Consider the following 20805-nt stretch of genomic DNA (forward strand, 5'->3'; position numbering starts at 1 on the left):
AGGATAGGGATGAGGGGTGCCATGAATACCAGGATAGGGATGAGGGGTGCCATGCATACCAGGATGGAGGGGTGCCATGCATACCAGGATGGGGATGGGGGTTACGCATAATAGGAAGGGGGGCATATCCACCAGGTTGGGCGATATTATAAGAATTGGGGGACATTATACCCCTATACCAGTTTCACCAGCAGACCCGCTCCCCCTTAACAGTGCATTATGACCACATTTTTTGCTTCAATTTTTTTTCTATTTTCCTCCTCTAAAACATAGGTGCGTCTTATGGTCCGGTGCGTCTTATAGTCTGAAAAATACAGTACATGCAGACTTTGCAATTACATGTGCAGTATTGATGGTAAAACAGCTTTCACTCTTCACCCTTTGGAAGTGCATTGAGGTGAAGGGTGCATTGCTGGAAAAGGGAAAAAAAAAAAAAAAAAAAACTCTTTAAATCTCTTAGTTTGCGAGTGTGAACGAGCTGAGTGTGTCCGGAGCTTAAGTGCGAACGAAAGTAAGTGTGTGACTTGTTTTTCAGTGACTTTGGATTCAGGGAGTTTGGAAGGGAGGACTTTGGACTGAATTGCTGTCGGTATTTCATTAATTCTTTACTTTTCTTTTTACTTAACATTCTGTCTATTGCAATCCCCATTAGGAAATGAGCTCCATTATTGACAATGCTATCCAGTGTACATCTTGCCACATGTATGTATTCCTTAAACAGTCGGTCGGGGTTGCTAACTGCTGCGCGAGATGTGTGCACATTGTGCGTTTAGAAGCCCAGATACTGGATCTAAATGAGCAGCTGGCAACACTGAGATCCATTGACAACATGGAAAGGAGTCTGCTGCTCACTGAGCAGCAGCTCACTGGGGTAGATGTGGGGGAGGGTGGTAGTCGGGAGCTGCAGGACAGTGAGGTCGCTAGTTGGGTGACAGTTAGAAGGGGAGGTAGAGGGAAGAGTGCCAGGGAGGCTAGTCCTGATCTGGCACACCCCAATAAGTTTGCAATGTTGGCAGATGAGGGGAGTGACTGAACAGGGGTAGCACTACTGCAGCAAGGCATGTCCCCTGAAAGCCGGAGGAGTGTCAGCTCCACTAAAGAGGGAAATAGGAGAGTAGGGCAGGCCAGGCAGGTGCTGGTAGTGGGGGACTCAATTATTAGGGGAACAGATAGGGCAATCTGTCACAAAGACAGGGATCGTCGAACAGTGTGCTGCCTACCTGGCGCTCGAGTCCGCCACATCGCTGATCGGGTTGACAGATTACTGGGAGGGGCTGGTGAGGACCCAGCGGTCTTGGTGCACATTGGCACAAATGACAAAGTTAGAGGTAGGTGGAAGGTCTTTAAAGATGATTTCAGGGAATCAGGCTGCAAGCTGAAAGCAAGGACCTCCAAGGTGGTATTCTCTGAAATACTACCGGTACTACGTGCCACGCCACAGAGGCAACGGGAGATTAGGGAGATAAATAAGTGGCTCAAGAACTGGTGTAGGAAGGAGGGATTTGGGTTCCTGGAGAACTGGGCCGACTTCTCAGTTGGCTACAGACTCTACGCTAGGGACCGGCTGCACGGGTGTAGCCGTGCTGGGGGAGAAAATGGCTAGAAGGTTGGAGGAGTGTTTAAACTAGGGATTGGGGGGGAGGGTATTCATTTTATAGGTGGGGAAGATAGTGCAGATAGTGACCTGGGCACAAATAAAGAAATTGGGGGTGGGGTTAGAACAGTCAATAAAGTAAGAAGGAATAGAGGTACATAGAGATACATAAAATGCATGTACACTAATGCCAGAAGCCTCACCAACAAAATGGAGGAATTAGAATTAATTTTGTTGGAAAATAATTATGGCATGGTAGGGATATCTGAGACGTGGCTGGACGAGAGCCATGACTGGGCAGCTAATTTACAGGGCTATAGTCTGTTCAGAAATGACCGTACAAACAAGCGAGGGGGGGGGGGGTGTTTATATGTAAAATCATCCTTAAAACCCGTCTTGCGGGAGGATATATGTGAATCTAATGAAAATGTAGAGTCCCTGTGAGTGGAGATAAGGGGAGGGGGAAAAAATAATAAATTACTGATAGGGGTTTGTTATAAGTCTCCAAAAATAATGGAAGTAGCGGAGAATATCCTCGTAAAGCAAATAGATGAAGCAGTGACTCAAGGAGAAGTCATTATTATGGGAGACTTCAACTACCCTGAAGTACATTGGGGGACAGAAACATGTAGTTCAAGCAAAGGTAATAGGTTTTTGACAACTATGAAAGACAATTACCTTTCACAACTGGTTCAGGACCCAACAAGAAGGGGGGCACTGCTAGACCTAATATTAACCAATAGGCCAGACCGCATATCAAATATACGAGTTGGGGGTCACTTGGGTAATAGTGATCACAAAATAATACGTTTTCATGTAACCTTTAATAAGATGTGTAGTAGAGGGGTTACAAGGACACTAAACTTCAGGAAGGCAAATTTCCAACGGTTAAGAGATGATCTTAGTGCAATAAACTGGGACGATATCCTGAGACATAAAGCTACACAAAGCAAATGGGAGACATTTATTAACATCCTGAATAGGACCTGTGCACAATATATACCCTTTGGGAATAAACATGCTAGAAATAGGAGGAAACCACTATGGCTAAATAGAGCTGTAAGGGGCGCAATAAGTGACAAAAAGAAAGCATTTAGAGAACTAAAGCAAGTAGGTAGTGATGAGGCATTAAATAAATATAGAAAATTAAATAAATTATGTAAAAAACAAATCAAGGAAGCAAAGATTGAGGCAGAGAGAATCATTGCCAGAGAAAGTAAAAATAACCCCAAAATATTCTTTAACTACATAAATAGTAAAAAACTAAAAAAGGATAGTGTTGACCCCTTAAAAATAGTCTGGGTAAAATGGTGGATGAGGATGAGGAAAAAGCCAATATGCTAAATGATTTTTTTTCAACCGTATTTACACAAGAAAATCGCATGACAGAAAACATGATCAGTGATAACAAAAATTCTCCATTAAATGTCACTTGCTTAACCCAGCAGGAAGTACGGCGGCGTCTAAAAATCACTAAAGTTGATAAATCCTAGGGCCCGGATGGGATACACCCACGAGTACTGCAGGAATTAAGTAATGTCATAGATAGACCATTATTTTTTATCTTTAAAGATTCCATAATAACAGGGTCTGTACCACAGGACTGGCGTATAGCAAATATGGTGCCAATATTCAAAAAGGGGACAAAAACTGAACTTGGAAATTATAGACCGGTAAGCTTAACCTCTACTGTGGGTAAAATCCTGGAGGGTTTCCTAAGAGATGCTATACTAGAGTATCTGAAGAAGAATAACCTCATGACCAAATATCAACATGGGTTTACGAGGGACCGTTCCTGTCAAACTAATCTGATCAGTTTTTATGAGGAGGCAAGTTCTGGACTGGACCAAGGAAATGCAGTGGATGTTGTGTATATGGACTTTTCAAAAGCTTTTGATAAGGTTCCACACAAAAGGTTGATACATAAAATGAGAACAATGGGGATAGGGGAAAATATATGTATGTGGGTTAAGAATTGGCTCAGTGATAGGAAACAAAGGGTGGTTATTAATGGAAAACACTCAGACTGGGTCTCAGTTAACAGTGGGGTACCACAGGGGTCAGTATTGGGCCCCCTTCTTTTTAACATATTTATTAATGACCTTGTAGGGGGCATACAGAGTAATATTTCAATATTTGCAGATGACACTAAACTCTGCAGGGTAATCAATACAGAGGAGGACAATTTTATATTACAGGAGGATCTATGTAAACTAGAAGCTTGGGCTGATAAATGGCAAATGAGCTTTAATGGGGATAAATGTAAGGTAATGCACTTGGGCAGAGGAAATAAAATGTATAATTATATGCTTAATTGTAAAACACTGGGCAAAACTGTAACTGAAAAAGACCTGGGTGTATTGGTGGACGACAAGCTCACGTTTAGTGGCCAGTGTCAGGCAGCTGCTGCAAAGGCAAATAAAATAATGGGATGTTTTAAAAGAGGCATAGATGCTCATGAGGAGAACATAATTTTACCTCTATACAAGTCATTAGTGCGACCACACTTAGAATACTGTGTACAGTTCTGGTCTCCGGTGTATAAGAAAGACATAGCTGAACTAGAGCGGGTGCAGAGAAGAGCGACCAAGGTTATTAGAGGACTGGGGGGTCTGCAATACCAAGACAGGTTATTACACTTGGGCACTTTTTACTGTGGAAAAAAGAAGGCTTAGGGGTGATCTTATTACTATGTACAAGTATATGAGGGGACAGTACAAAGACCTTTCTACTGATCTATTTACTCTGAGGCCTGAGACGGGGACAAGGGGGCATCTTCTACGTTTGGAGGAAAGAAACTATATTCATAATCACAGACGGGGATTCTTTACTGTAAGAGCAGTGAGACTATGGAACTCTCTGCCGCATGATGTTGTAATGAGTGATTCACTACTAAAATCTAAGAAGGGCCTGGATGCCTTTCTTGAAAAGTATAATATTACAGGTTACATATACTAGATTCCTTGATAGGGCGTTGATCCAGGGAACTAGTCTGATTGTCGTATGTGGAGTCAGGAAGGAATTTTTTTCCCCAATGTGGAGCTTAGTGTTTGCCACATGGTTTTTTTTTGCCTTCCTCTGGATCAACATGTTAGGCTATGGGTTGAACTAGATGGACTTAAGTCTTCCTTCAACCTTAAAAACTATGTTACCATGTATGTTACTCCATATTGTTTGTGCAGGTAAGTGCTGAAAATACTGCAGCTGCAATGGGATGCTGCTGCTTTTGGCCACAGCACAGCAAGCCGGGCAAGAAGGCTTCCTTTCTGTATTCCATAATTATAGATAATAGCCCTGGTCCAGTTGCCACGTCCAGTGTCGTCCTTAGCCGCTGGATGGGAGAGCTGTAAACAACTTCCTATCTGCCATCATACCCGGTACAAATTGTGAATTGAAGACACAGCACAACATCATCAGTGAGGCATGATGCACACATGACCTTGTACTAGGACTACAAACCTGAAAAGGCCCCATAGGTAATGACAGGCGGCTGCTAAATTAGACCATTAAAACTGGCATTGAAATATTAAAATATGGGGTTTTTTTGTTTTTTTTTAAAGATTTAAAAAAAAAAAACAATAACAAACCTGAGCCTTTCCAAAAAGAATGGGGCAAGGAAAGCTAGGTATGTTTAACCCCTTCACCGCCTTGGGATTTTCCGTTTTTCGCTCCTCTTCTTTCCAGAGTCATATCTTTTTTATTTTTCTGTCAATATGGCCATGTGAGGGCTTGTTTTTTTGAGGGACGAGTTGAACTTTTGAACGACACTATTGATTTTACCATATAGTGAACTGGAAAACTGGAAAAAAATTCCAAGTGCAGTCAAATGGTTTTTTTTTAAGCATGTTCACTAAATGCTAAAACTGACATTGGATTATGATTCTCCAGTTAATTATGACTTCGTAGATAAACATTCTTTTTCATTTAAGTGGTGAAAAAAAAAAAAAAGTTTATAAAAAAAAAAGAAGAAATTCCAAAAGAAGTTCCAAAGAAATTGAAGCTGTCTTGCAGGCTCAGGGTGCATCAGTGTCGGCACGTACTATCAGTTGACATTTCAATGAAATTAAACACTATTCTGGTGTATGTAAACCAGAAGTTTACATACTCTATATAAAAAACACATATGTATGTTTTTCTCAATGGAAAAAACCTGGGAGTCTGAACTGAAACGTAAATTGTCTGAGCTGAAAGGTTCATTCTGCCTCTCAGGTCCATGCTTTTACTAAGAGTTCAGTCTCTCTGCCCTTATCCATATGTATGTCACTTGACAAATGGTAAGGTTTTAATATTAGCGTTAGGACTGTCCCATAAGGGTTATCGTGACGTGGCGGGATGGCTTTTACATTATTTTGATCAAAATTTACGTTAACTAAATACCCTTTATTATTTATCATTATTTATATGTACTGTGCGATTTATCCATTTACTTTTAGGTATTAGTGTATTTAGCTTTTGTCTTTTTTTTTTTTTTTTTTTTTTTATGTTTTTCTCAATATCTTTCCCGTTTTAGGTCAATTAGGATTACCATAATTTTGAAATTTGCCAAATGCCAGAATAATGAGAGCGAGAATGTTTTAAGGCATTTTTAATAGTTACTGCAAAGTCAAAACTTTACATATGTAAGGTGCCCCAGCAAGGTAGTCATGGGCGAGTTGTAGCAACTGTTCGCTTTGACACCCTACAGACAATTTGTGTCCTCCCTTTGATGTGTGGCTGGGTATGTGACATTCTTGACTTACTTCCAACCATTTGATCGTGGCTGTCCCCAGGCATTTCTCTTCTGGGACCAGGGCAGCAATAAATTCAGAGGACACAAAGTTCTTAACTATAACTGGGATTTTACTTGGGGGAGAAGAGTATATACAGTATTTACAGTCAGGTACATTGGATAAGGTCCAATAGGTTTTCATCTCCCATACAGGTGCTAGAAACATCTTCAGGCCAGGTGCCCTCTTTAGGTGAAGCATCTCCCTAACTCTATTCTCTAGCTGAAGAGAAGTTTCCTCACAAGCGACAGTGTATCTGGATCCTATATCTCCCTCACGGCTTAACCTGGAGTCCTATCTTCCTCTGCTACCTGCAGACTAGAAGTGCCCCGGGGTCCTCAATGCCTCAGTTGAGTTTCTCCGGCCGGCTAATGGGACTCCTGCGTGAGGAGATATTTACACTGCTTTTCCACTGTCTGAGGGTAGGGAGCCCCCATCTACCCTAGCAGCCAATTTCCCTGGCTGTCCGCCCGTAAGGCTTCCGGTCACAACTCTTACAGGACTCCAACTGCCACTTTCTGGAAAATTCTCCAGACTTTACCTAGGATGCCCCGCCCCCTGTGGCAGTTAATTCCTCACTGTCATTCTGGTAGCAGGCTATCACTAACAGCTGCGGCCGACAGTGGCATCTTGTGGACGAATAAAAGTATTACAGCCCCACAAGGAAATATATCAGGGACAAGCTTTATACACACTTTATGCTTGATCATGGCACTAAGTTCCCCCTCTACTCTACTGGCTGGATCATCACAGCTAACCCCTTAACTGGACCTAACAGTAGCTCAGAGAGATATAACTATGGGAACATTCTCTTGTAACCCTTTCATTGCCAAAGGAAGGTTACACCCTTCCTCACTATTACACATACAGTAAGATTACTATGCCTTTAAATAATTCTGGACATCCCATATGATGATGTCATGTGTGTGGAAGCTTCTGATAGGTTTTTTTGGCAACATCTGAGTTAGTTAATTAGAGACACACCTGTGGATGTATTTTAATGCACACCTGAAACACACTGCTTCTTTGTGTAGCATCATGGGAAAGTCTAAAGAAATCAGCCAAGATATCAGGAAAATAATTGTGGACGTGCACAAGTCTGGCTCATCCTTGGGTACAATTTCATGACACCTGAAGGTGCCTCGTTCATCTGTACAATTCTATGCAAGTACAAACAAAATTTAAATGTCCAGCCATCATACCGCTCAGGAAGGAGACGGGTTCTGTGTCTCATAGATGAACGTGTTTTGGTCTGACATGTGCATATCAACCCAAGGACAAAAGCAAAACACCTTGTGAAGAGGATGGCGGAAGCTGGTAAGATTGTGTTAATAACCATAGTGAAAGGAGTACTGTATCAACATGGGCTGAAAGGCCACTCTGTCAGGAAGAAGCCATTACTCCAAAAGAAAATTAATATATCGGAAATGCACACAGGAACAAATACCTTAATTTTTGGAGACCTGTCCTGTGGTCTGATGAAACTAAAATTGAACTTTTTAGGCATAATGACCATCGTTACATTTGGCGGAAAAAGGGAGAAGCTTGGAAGCCTAAGAACACCATCCCGACTGTGAAACACGGGGGGGGGGGGGGGGGTGGCAGCATCATGTTGTGGGGTTGTTTTGCTGCAGGAGGGACTGGGGCACTTCACACAATAGATGGCATCATTAGAAAAGAAGATTATGTGGCAATACTGAAGCAACATTTCAAGACATCAGCCAGGAAGTTAAAGCTGGGGCGGAAATGGGTCTACCAAATGGACAATGACCTGAAGCATACTACCAAAATGATAACTAAGTGGCTTAAGGATAACCAAGTCAATGTTTTGGAGTGGCCATCACAAAGCCCTGATCTGTATCCTATTGAAAATTTATGGGCATAGATGAAAAGGCAGGTGCGAGCAAGGCAACCTTCAAACCTTGATTAGTTACACCAATTTTGTCAGGAGGAATGGGCACAAATTCCGACCAACTATTGTGATAAGCGTGTGAAAGGATATCCCAAATGTTTGACCCAAGTCATTAAGTTTAAGGGCAACGGTATCAAAATACTAATGAAATGTATGTAAACTTTTGACTTTGCAGTAATAAAAATGCCTTAAAACATTCTCTCTCTCTCATTATTCTGGCATTTGGCAAATATTAAAAATTATGGTAATCCTAATTGACCTAAAGTGTGAAAGGTTTATTCTGATTTCAGTTCAGAGATTGAGAAAAACATGCATGTGTGTCTTTTTATATAGTGTATGTAAACTTCTGGTTTCAACTGTATTTAGTAGCTGTAACATGAGGGGAAGAAAGGAGAAAAAGCCATATAGGTAAATGTAGATCTTCAGTATAAATATGTGGTAGATGGTGGATAGATGTGAGGTAGAAATTTAGATAACTAGAAAGATACAAACAAGAAAAATAGAGTAACATTACAGTCAGTGTAATCATGACAATGGGCACAAAGCCTTACAAGATTCCACAAAGAACATTTTCATGCATGCTTCTCAAAAAAACTAAACTAACTTTGTTGCAAGTCTGGAATTCAAGTGTAATGAACTTGATTCGGCCAGTATTGTGACAACTGCTAAATACATTGAAGCCTTTCTCAAGCACGTGTATGGTGTACAAATCAAATATGAATAGAAGTTAGCTGCTTCTGACTGCAATGCACTCATGGGAAATTTTATACTGCTTGTGCTCACACAGGACAAGCTGCTGCCCACTCAAAAGAAGAGACTAAAATTGCAGAGGACTGAATATAGAGGCTGAAATTGGTGAAAATCATATTTGACAGTGGCTGGTAAGGTAATGATGTGCATTATTCCAGAGAGTTTCTTCCCAAATTCATGCGATAACCTCCTTAGCCGAGAAAGTTCTGTTGTAGATTTCCCCATTTTTATTGAGAATAATATAGTTCAGCATTTTGCATGGAAAAAAACTTTGCTCTTTGCTTTGTATTTACCATTTCTTTATCCAAATTGGACACTTACCAGCAAGTGAGATGTATTTTCCGTCTTCATAAGACATAATTTATACTACTACTGAAATAAAAGTTTGCCACAAGGGAGTTTCAAAAACACATCTAATCAGGAGATTGATAGGTTTACACACAAGTGTATTGTTAGGCTATTTTACATAACAGCAATTAGCTCAGTGTTTGGAATTAGTATTTGTAAGGCAAAACCAGGAATGGAGCATACAGATAGACTAATGGTATAATGAAAACAGGTGTTGTAACAAAATACAGATTTGTGTAAGTTGCCTTAAAAGGTTTAATTACCATCATCTTCAGATGCATCTTCGGGATTACTTTCACTGTCTGCTTCATATCCTTTTTCTTCTCCAAAATTGCGAAACTTGCAGCTGTGACTTTCCTCCGGCTCTTGAGAAATTTCTCCATGCGCTAAAGCCAACTCCTCAGTCTTCTGTACCTACCAGAAGAAAGCCATATTAAAATTAATCTCCATGGCATGGTGTATATTTGCTCACAGCTGTGCCAGCTCTAGTGTACTCCTCTACAACAGCTGCCTATGGGCCCACCAGTGAGAAATTCAATTGTCTAGTTAATACGTAAAGTCTTGTTAGTTTACCTCCATTGTCAGTGTCTTACCCTGAATTTGACAGAGGGTCATGTGCAAGTTTGGCATATTTAAAAAGACACACAAATCGTATATGATTTCAGATTTCAAATTATAAAGTACAATGAATAATACATTCATCATGCTCATTTTATTATTATTTTTAATAGAAGACTGGTTGGAACAAAACAAATCATTGGAAAGGTATCACAAGCCGACTGCAGAACAACAGCTAAGGCAGCCCATAGCAAATCCAAGATTAACTGTTAATGTTGGAAACAGAAGTCTCTAGTCTTCATCTCTAAGGAATAAAATGGTTGAAATTAAAATGAAAAAGTCCTAGACTGCTGTTATTTGTAGATGAAAAAAAATTCCTGAATTCCTGCTTTTTGTTCATACTGCCTCCCAAAAATCCGAATAGAAAGGAATAAAAAAAGTAATGTGCCTGAAAATGGTACCAATAAAAACGTTGAGTCGTCCCACAAAAAACAAACCCTCACATGACACGGTCGGCCGAAATATGGAAAAATTGTAGCTCTCAAAATATAGCTATGCAAAAACTAGTTTTTGCAAAAAAAAAGCGTCTTTTAGTGTGTGACAGCCAAATATAAAAACCTGATATAAATCTGGTATCGCTGTGATCGCACTGACCCCAAGAATAAAGCCGTCTAACCACTTATACCGCACAAGGAACCACGTTAAAAATAAATAAAACTAATTCTTCACCTTCTGTTGAATTGTTCATTCTGCCTCCCAAAGATCACAGTAAGGCTTAACTCACATTTATCCTGCACTCTGCGCTTACACCGGAGTTTCCGTGTATATCACTGAAATACGTGATTCAGACAGAACCCCCAGCGGAAAATTCCCTGTAATGAGGCAGATGGAGGCACCGTGGACGCCGTCTGGCCTGTGATACGGCGGTGTCCGTCCTTTTAGGCATGCATAAAACTGCAGTCGGCCAGAGATTTGTGCACTTCTGAAAAGAAGAACACCGCTGAACAGAGGCGAGACGGAATCCAGAGTAACTCTGCTGCCTCATTATAGTAAATGGATCACTTGGGGATTTCATCTGAATCACGCCATTCGAAGAGTTAGATGGAAGCCCAGATTTAAGTGCTCAGCATAGAGCGCAGGATAAATGGGATTCCAAATGTTATGCAAAATGTTCCCAACAAAACCGTAAACACAATCCAAATAAAAAAAAGCCCCCACTCATGTCAGTCATCTTTTAACAGAAATATAGGGTCTTCCCCATTACTGGTATTACAAGAGCTCTGGAAAATCACTATGGCTCATGGCCCCCCAAAAGAATCCAATGAATTCTGTACTCCTAAATCCAAATGTCCCCCTCCCTTCTAAGCCCCAGTGTGCCTAAACCACAGTTAGTGTCCACATGTTTGGCATTTTTGTAGTGATGAGAGCCCGCCTAATTTAGGGGTGTTTGTCTCCAGAAGCATGAGCTGGGCACTACAGCGTACTGGGCACTAAAATGGCAGTTTGAAATTTTTACTCAGCAAGATCCACTGCTGCGTGTTTCTAGAAAACACTCAAGGTGTCAAAATCGTCTATACACCTGCAGATATGCTCCTCTAGCACTTAGGGCAGTGATGGCGAACCTTTTAGAGACCGAGTGGCCAAACTGCAATCCAAAACCCACTTATTTATCGCCAAGTGCCAAAACGGCAATTTAACCTAAATATTGAGGTATATTGCTTAGAAAAATAGCTTAGAAAAAACAACTGATACAAAGAGCAGGCGAGGGCAGCATAGAGCAGCCACAGGAAGGAGCAGGGGTATGAGACTGCAGAAATAAAGAATGTGCTCACCCCCATCCTTGTATATATGCTTCCCTCCCCCCATCCTTGTATAAATGCTGCCCTCCCCCCATCCTTGTACATTTGCTGCCCTCCCCCCATCCTTGTATATATGCTGCCTTCCCCCATCCTTGTATATATGCTGCCCTCCCCCATCTTGTATATATGCTGCCCTCCCCCATCTTGTATATATGCTGCCCTCCCCCCATCCTTGTATATATGCTGCCCTCCCCCCCATCCTTGTATATTTGCTGCCCTCCCCCCATCCTTGTATATATGCTGCCTTCCCCCATCCTTGTATATATGCTGCCCTCCCCCATCTTGTATATATGCTGCCCTCCCCCATCTTGTATATATGCTGCCCTCCCCCCATCCTTGTATATATGCTGCCCTCCCCCCCATCCTTGTATATATGCTGCCCTGCCCTCATCCTTGTATATATGCTACTCCCATCCTTGTATATATGCTGCCCTGCCCTCATCCTTGTATATATCCCCCCCAATCCATGTATATATGCTGCCCTCCCCCAATCCATGTATACATGCTCCCCCCCAGTCCATGTATACATGCTCCCCCCCAGTCCATGTATACATGCTCCCCCCAGTCCATGTACACATGCTCCCCCTCAGTCCATGTATACATGCTCCCCCCAGTCCATGTATACATGCTCCCCCCCCAGTCCATGTATACATGCTCCCCCCCCCAGTCCATATATATATATGCTACCCCCCAGCCTGCTAGCGCCGCTGTTCAATGCATATTAAAAAAAAAAAACACTCCTACTCACCTTCCTCCTTCTCCCGCACAGCGTCCTCTCCTGTAGCCGGCAGCTGACTCCAGCCTCCTAACGACGGGGGCGCATGACGTCACTACCATGCGCCCAGTCGCGTGTAGGCTGACGTCAGCTGCTAGCTGCCGGCCTCTGATTGGCCAGCAGCGTGTCTTGCGGCGCACGGGCCTGGCAAGTTCGTGCGCTGTAATACACTTCAGCTAGATGCGAGTCCGAGAACGCACATCTAGTTGAAGTAGCGGGGCTGGCATCGGCACTTGGCGGGCTCAGAGTACTCACCTACCGGGCCCTATCCAATAGCGCTAGTGCTGCGGCGATGGTGCGCGTGCCCACCGGGAGGGCTCTGCGTGCCCCCTCTGGCACGCGTGCCATAGGTTCGCCAGCACTGACTTCGGGGCTCTGTATTGCTAGTCCGCAAACTATTCTAGGAAAATCTGTACTCCAAGGAGCAAATAGCGCTGTTATTCCCGAGTCTCGTCATGTGTCTAAGCAGTACTGTACAACCATGGGGTATTGCCACGTTCAGCAGAAATTGTGAGACAAATTTTGGTGCCCTTTATACCCACTTCAACATGTGAAAATGTAAAATCTGGGGCAAAAACAAAATTTTGGTGGTAAAAATGTAATTATTTTTTCTTTGCTGCCCAATGGTATAAAATTCTGTGACACACGTAGAGTCAATATGATCACTGCACCCCTAGATGAATTTGTTGAGAGGTGTAGTTTGTAAAATGGGGTCAATTATGAAGGGCGTGGGGGGTTTGCAGTTCTGGCACCTAAGGGGCTCTTCCAGTGGGTCATGGCACCCGCAAACCAGAACAGTAAAATATGCACTATAATATGGCACTCCTTCCCTTCTGAGCTTTGCATTGTGCCTCAAAAGTATTTCCCAATTATATGTAGGGTATTGGCGCACTGAGGAAAAAATGGATCTCAGTTTGTTGTAAAAATTTCTCCCATTAGCCCCTGGAAACATTAAAAACTTGGTGCTAACACAACATTTTAGTGATAAAAATGTAATTTATTATTTCTTCACCACCCAATGGTATAAAATTCTGAAGCACATGTGGCGGCATCACTGCACCCCTAGATGAATTCATTGGGGGGGGGGGGGGTGTAGCTTCTAAAATTAGGTCACATATGAAGGGTTTGTGTTCTGGCACCTCAGGGGCTCTGGCAATGTGACATGGCCCCCTCAAACCATTCCAGCAAAATCTGAACTCCAATATGGCGCTTCTACCCTTCTGAGCATTGCACTGTGCCTCAAAAGTAGTTTATGAACACATATGGGTTATGGGTGTATTCAGGAGAAATTGCTGAACAAATTTCGGGGTCCATTTTGTCCTGCTATCCTTGTGAAAATGAAATAATTTGGGGCCAAAGCAATATGTTTGTGGGAAAAAACATATTTTTTCATTTTCACAGATTAAAATTATAACATTCTGTGAAGCACCTGGGTTTTCAAGGTGCTCACTACGTTAGATATATTCATCCATCTAAGTTTGCTCTCCAAAACGTCACTCCTTCCCTTCCGAGCTCTGCCATGCGCCCAAATGGTGGTTTTCCCCCAAATATGGGGTATCACCATGCTCAGGAGAAATTGCACAACAAATTTTGGCGTTTATTTTTTCCTGATACCCTGGCAAAAATAATAAAATTTGGTCTGAAGTAAAATTTTATTAAAAAAAAGTTTAATGTTCATTTTTTTTCCACATTCCAAAAATTCTTGTGAAGCACCTGAATGGTTATAAATTTCTTGAATGTGCATTTTTTAGAATTGCATCACTTCTGGGTATTTTTTGTCATATAGACCCCTCAAAGTCACTTCAAATGTGATTTGGGTCCTAAAAAAAAGAAAATATGGTTTTGTAAATTTTGTTGGAAAAATGAGAAATCACTGGTCAACTTTAAACCCTTATAACTTTCTAACAACAAAAAATTGGTTCAAAAATTGTGCTGATGCAAAGTAGACATATGGGAAATTTTATTTATTAACTATTTTGTGTGCCATATCTTTCTGAGTTAATGGCATAAAAAAAATCTAAGTTTTAAAATTTAAAAATGTTCACAATTTTAGAAAATTTTCAATTTTTTTTCACAAATAAATGCAAGTCAAATCAAAGAAATGTTCCCACCATCATGAAGTACAATATGGCACGAAAAAAAATCTCAGAATCAGGGGGATCTGCTTAAGTGTTCCAGAGTTATTACCACAAAGTGACACTGGTCAGAATTCTAAAATTTTGGCTTGGTCATGAAGGTGCAAACAACCTTGGGGGGTAAAGGGGTTAAAGGAACCCATCACGAAAAAAAAAATGCTACTAACCTGCAGATATAGGGTTACTTTGCAGGTTAATAGCAATTTGAAATGCCCAGAATCGACACTTAGATCCTCACTGCTGGGAAGAAAAGCTTTATTTCTCCCAGCAGTGTTTGGGTTTTAGTCACGGAGGTGGCACCGACGCGGTTTCAGTCACTCTGTGTATAGAGAGCAGCAGCTGTAACCGCGTCCCTTGTACTGACTTAAAGCTGGCTCAGCATTAGGGCCAGCTGTCAGTCAGCAGCGGGGCGCTAAATGCGGGTGCCGGGCAGGTTCAGAACACTATCAACCTGAAGATTAACCCTACAGTGGTTACAGAACGTATTCAGACCCCTTTAAATTTTTCACTCTTTGTTTCATTGCAGCCATTTGGTAAATCCTAAACCGTTCATTTTTTTTCTTATTAATGTACACTCGGCACCCCATCTTGACTGAAAAAAAAACAGAAATGTACAAATTTTTGCAAATTTATTAAAAAAGAAAAACAAATAACACATGGTCATAAGTATTCAGACCCTTTGCTCAGTATTGAGTAGAAGCACTCTTTTGAGCTAGTACAGCCATGAGTCTTCCTGGGAATGATGCAACAAGTTTTTCACACCTGGATTTGGGGATCCTCTGCCTTTCTTCCTTGCAGATCCTCTCCAGTTCCGTCAGGTTGGATGGCGAACGTTGGTGGACGGCCATTTTCAGGTCTCTCCAGAGATGCTCAATTGGGTTTAGGTCAGGGCTCTGGCTGAGGCAGTCAAGAATGGACAGAGTTGTTCTGAAGCCACTCCTTTGGTATTTTAGCTGTGTGCTTAGGGTCATTGTCATTGTCTTTTGTTGGAAGGTGAACGTTCAGCCAAATTTGAGGTCCAGAGCACTCTGGAAGAGGTTTTCATCCAGGATATCTCTGTACTTGGCCGCATTCATGTTTCCTTCAATTGCAACCAGTCGTCCTGTCCCTGCAGCTGAAAAACACCCCAATAGCATGATGCTGCCACCACCATGTTTCACTGTTGAGATTGTATTTGGCAGGTAATGAGCAGTGCCTGGTTTTCTCCACACATAAAGCTTAGAATTATCACCAAAAAGTTCTATCTTTGTCTCATCAGACCAGAGAATCTTATTTCTCATAGTCTGGGAGTGCTTCATGTGTTTTTGAGTAAACTCTATGCGGGCTTTCATATGTCTTGCACTGAGGAGAGGTTTCTGTCGGGCCACTCTGCCATAAAGGCCGGACTGGTGGAGGGCTGCATTGATAGTTGACTTTGTGGAACTTTCTCCCATCTCCCTACTGCATCTCTGGAGCTCAGCCACAGTGATCTTGGGGTTCTTCTTAACCTCTCTCATAAAGGCTCTTCTCCCACGATTGCTCAGTTTGGCTGGACATCCAGGTCTAAGAAGACTTCTGGTGGTCCCAAACTTCTTCCATTTAATGATTATGGAGGCCACTGTGCTCTTAGGAATCTTGAGTAATGCAGAAATTCTTCTGTAACCTTGGCCAGATCTGTGCCTTGCCACAATTTTGTCTCTGAGCTACTTGGGCAGTTCCTTTGAGCTCATGATTCTCATTTGGTCTGACATGCACTGTGAGCTGTGAGGTCTTATATAGACAGGTGTGTGCCTTTCCAAATCAAGTCTTATCAGTTTAATTAGACACAGCTGGACTCCAATGAAGGAGTAAAACCATCTCAAGGAGAATCACAAGGAAATGGACAGCATGTGATTTAAATAGGAGTGTCTGTGCAAAGGATTTGAATACTTATGACCATGTGATATTTCAGTTTTTCTTTTTTAATAAATTTGCAAAAAGTTCTATATTTCTGGTTTTTTTTCAGTCAAAATGGGGTGCAGGGTGTACTTTAATGAGAAAAAAAATGAACTTTTTAGAATTTACCAAATGGCTGCAATGAAAGAGAGTGAAAAATTTAAACGGGGTCTGAATACTTTCCATACCCACTGTATATCAGAAGGTAAATAATGTATTTTTCGTGTGACAGGTTCCTTTTGACCCTTCTCGTATAACATATTTTTTTCTCTAGAATGATGCTTATGTAAAGTAGACAGGTGGTAAATGTTACATATTAACTATTTTGTGTGGCATGACTGATTTAACCCTTTCATTATCGGGCGATTTTCCGGGTTTGTTTGTTTTGTTTTTTTTTTCTTTCAAGAGCCATAACTTTATTTTTCCATTCACATTTTAGCAGGGAGAGTTGTACTTTTGAATAACACCATTCATTTTACCATGTGATGCACTTGAAAGCGGGGAAACAATTCCAAGTGAACTGAAATTGCAAAAAAAAATAGCAATTTCACAAATTGTTTGTATGGTAAAACTGACTTGGCAACATGATTCTCCAGGTCACTCCATGTCAACACGATTATGCAGATGCCAAACATGCATAGTTTTTATATCATCTTACTACCAACTTAATGTTGAAGTGAGTCCGAAAAAAAACATCATCTGACGGAGCGATGACTCTGTTGTTGTAGATGACAACGATGAAAGGGAACATTTTCCTATTGAATTTTTAAATAGCTTAACCCTATCAGGCGTGCCAAGGCATTGCCTTAGACTCAAGGTGGGCCGCATTATTATGTTGTTGAGAACCCTTAAAAAATAAATTAACTGTGGTTTATCACATCTTTGGGAAGTGGAGTTCAATTTCCCTTAGCCACACACAGGCCTGATTACTGCCACACGTGTTCTCAATCAATAATTCACTTAATTAGGACCTGCCTAACAAAGTGAAGTAGACCAAAACACCAATATAACAGATATATGTATAGTTATATAGATAGAGAATATATACATTCAAATTCAAAAGACAATTTATTGGCAGGACTAAAACAGTTTTGCCAAAGAAAGTGTACAGTAGGGAATAGGGTGCACAAATGAAGGGTGCTGGTCCAATCTTGTCTTTCTCTTCTGGAACAACATGATATATCAAACAGCACAGGCCCCAATCACCGACCTCAGCGCAGACGATCTGGCCAATTATTTCAAAGAAAATATTGACCATATCCGACAGGAAAATTTCTCCCAATCCCCAAACGTTATGCATGCTCTCTCCCTCAGATCTTTCCTTCACTCCTCACATCAAATCACTCGCTCGTTCATGTCATCTACACCTCAAAAACATCTCAAGAATCAGGACTTTTCTCACCTTTGACTCGGCAAAAACTCTTACTGTAGCCCTTATTCATTCTCGTCTGGACTACTGCAACTCTCTACTTATCGGGCTCCCTCTTACTAAACTCTCCCCTCTCCAAATCAGTCCTTAACGCAGCAGCCGGGATCATATTCCTCGCCAACCGCTACACCGATGCCTCTTCCCTGTGCCAGTCATTGCATTGGTTACCCATCCAATATAGAGTTCAATTTAAACTTATCACGCTTACCCACAAAGCGCTCCATGCTTCAGTACCCCCCTACATCTCCTCCCTTGTCTCAGTCTACCACCCTACACGTGCCCTCCGTTCTGCCAGTGACTTAAAACTAAAATCCTCCATAATCCAAACTTCCCACTCTCGTCTCCAAGATTTCTCGCGTGCTGCGCCAATTCTTTGTAATGCAATACCCAGGACAGTTCGATTAATTCCCAATACCCACAGTTTCAAGCGGACCCTAAAAACCCATTTCTTTAGACTGGCGTATCACCTCGACACACTATCTGTCCATCCCAGTTGTCCGTCCCAGTTCTCCCCCATATTAAAGTCTTCTTCAATTTCAGGTTCATACCAACAATGCACATAATAGCCTCGGTCAGGACTGCACACATACTGGCAGACGACCAGTCCATGTATTATTTATCCTGTATAGTATATCAAGGCTGCATTGTACAATATATGTACATTCTACCTTTTGTGTCTCCCCCATTTCCTCAGACTGTAAGCTTGCGAGCAGGGCCCTCACTCCTTTCGATATGAGATATGTTTATTCTGTATTGTTTGTATAAGTCCCCCCTAAAATTTGTAAAGTGCTTTGGAATATGTTGGCGCTATAAAAATTATTATATTATTATTATTATATAGCTTTTGCTTGGGTTGATGGGTAGCCCATGTAGAACTGAATTTCTCCAACATTTCATTGCTGTCTTGGAAATCTCTCTTGGTTGTTGACAACAGCAGTAGGTTATCTGCATAAAGCAGGAATTTCACCTGGGTGTGAGATATATACATATATCTATATATTTATATTAGATACTAGATATACATTCTCTATCTATGATAGAGATATACCTCTATAGTGTACCCATGACAAAAATTACAGACCTCCCCATTCATTGTAGGTGGGAAAACTTGCAAAATCGTTAGTGTGTCAAATACTTAATTTTCCCACTGTGCGTGGGTATATAAACAAAAATGTTTTTTTTATAAATAACTATACATACACACACACACCTATGAACACATACACATAGATATACTCCGTAAATATAGTCTCATATATGTATAATACATTTCAATATATTTATGGAGTAGATCTATCTATCTATGCATACACATAATTATATATATTATATATATATAAATATATATACACACAGTACAGACCAAAAGTTTGGACACACCTTCTAATTTAAAGATTTTCTGTATTTTCCTGACTATAAAATTGTACATTCACACTGAAGGCATCAAAACTATGAATTAACACATGTGGAATTATATACTTAACAAAAAAGTGTGAAACAACTGAAAATATGTCTTATATTCTAGGTTCTTCAAAGTAGCCACCTTTTGCTTTGATGACTGCTTTGCACACTCTTGGCATTCTCTTGATGAGCCTCAAGAGGTAGTCACCGGAAATGGTTTTCACTTCACAGGTGTGCCCTGTCAGGTTTAATAAGTGGAATTTCTTGCCTTATAAATGGGGTTGGGACCATCAGTTGTGTTGTGCAGAAGTCTGGTGGATACACAGCTGATAGTCCTACTGAATAGGCTGTTAGAATTTGTATTATGGAAAGAAAAAAGCAGCCAAGTAAAGAAAAACGAGTGGCCATCATTACTTTAAGAAATGAAGGTCAGTCAGTCCGAAAAATTGGGAAAACTTTGAAAGAGTCCCCAAGTGCAGTTGCAAAAACCATCAAGCGCTACAAAGAAACTGGCTCACATGAGGACTGCCCCAGGAAAGGAAGACCAAGAGTCACCTCTGCTTCTGAGGATAAGTTTATCCGAGTCACCAGCTCAGAAATCGCAGGTTAACAGCAGCTCAGATTAGAGACCAGGTCAATGCCACACAGAGTTCTAGCAGCAGACACATCTCTACAACAACTGTTAAGAGGAGACTTTGTGCAGCAGGCCTTCATGGTAAAATAGCTGCTAGGAAAACACTGCTAAGGACAGGCTACAAGCAGAAGAGACTTGTTAGGGCTAAAGAACACAGGGAATGGACATTAGACCAGTGGAAATCTGTGCTTTGGTCTGATGAGTCCAAATTTCAGATCTTTGGTTTCAACCACCGTGTCTTTGTGTGACGCAGAAAAGGTGAACGGATGGACTCTACATGCCTGGTTCCCACCGTGAAGCATGGAGGAGGAGGTGTGATGGTGTGGGGGTGCTTTGCTGGTGACACTGTTGGGGATTTATTCAAAACTGAAGGCATACTGAACCAGCATGGCTACCACAGCATGTTGCAGCGGCATGCTATTCCATCCGGTTTGCGTTTAGTTGGACTATCATTTATTTTTCAACAGGACAATGACCCCAAACACACCTACAGGCTGTGTAAGGGCTATTTGACCAAGAAGGAGAGTGATGGGGTGGTACGCCAGATGACCTGGCCTCCACAGTCACCAGACCTGAACCCAATCGAGATGGTTTGGGGTGAGCTGGACCGCAGAGTGAAGCCAAAAGGGCCAACAAGTGCTAAGCATCTCTGGGAACTCCTTCAAGATTGTTGGAAGACCATTTCCGGTGACTACCTCTTGAAGCTCATCAAGAGAATGCCAAGAGTGTG

At 41.5% G+C, this 20805-nt stretch overlaps 1 protein-coding gene and 1 long non-coding RNA gene across 2 annotated transcripts in view; one reads left to right on the top strand and one right to left on the bottom strand.

Annotated features, from left to right (window-relative positions):
- LYST (lysosomal trafficking regulator) overlaps window positions 1–20805 on the bottom strand; it is a 789135-nt gene that overhangs the window by 639373 nt on the left and 128957 nt on the right. The window contains exon 7 of the mRNA XM_073671457.1: window positions 9634–9784. Coding sequence (XP_073527558.1) covers window positions 9634–9784 — 151 coding nt within the window. The remainder of the gene's footprint in view (window positions 1–9633; window positions 9785–20805) is intronic.
- Window positions 1–20805, top strand: part of LOC141257206 (uncharacterized) — a 38644-nt gene that overhangs the window by 6459 nt on the left and 11380 nt on the right. Inside the window, exon 2 of the long non-coding RNA XR_012318038.1 lies at window positions 9060–9153. This is a non-coding gene — a long non-coding RNA (uncharacterized lncRNA). The remainder of the gene's footprint in view (window positions 1–9059; window positions 9154–20805) is intronic.

This window comes from Phyllobates terribilis, unplaced genomic scaffold (assembly GCF_046119375.1).
Source record: "Phyllobates terribilis strain yellow unplaced genomic scaffold, ASM4611937v1 Scaffold_3__8_contigs__length_932513732, whole genome shotgun sequence".
Lineage (NCBI taxonomy): Eukaryota > Metazoa > Chordata > Amphibia > Anura > Dendrobatidae > Phyllobates > Phyllobates terribilis.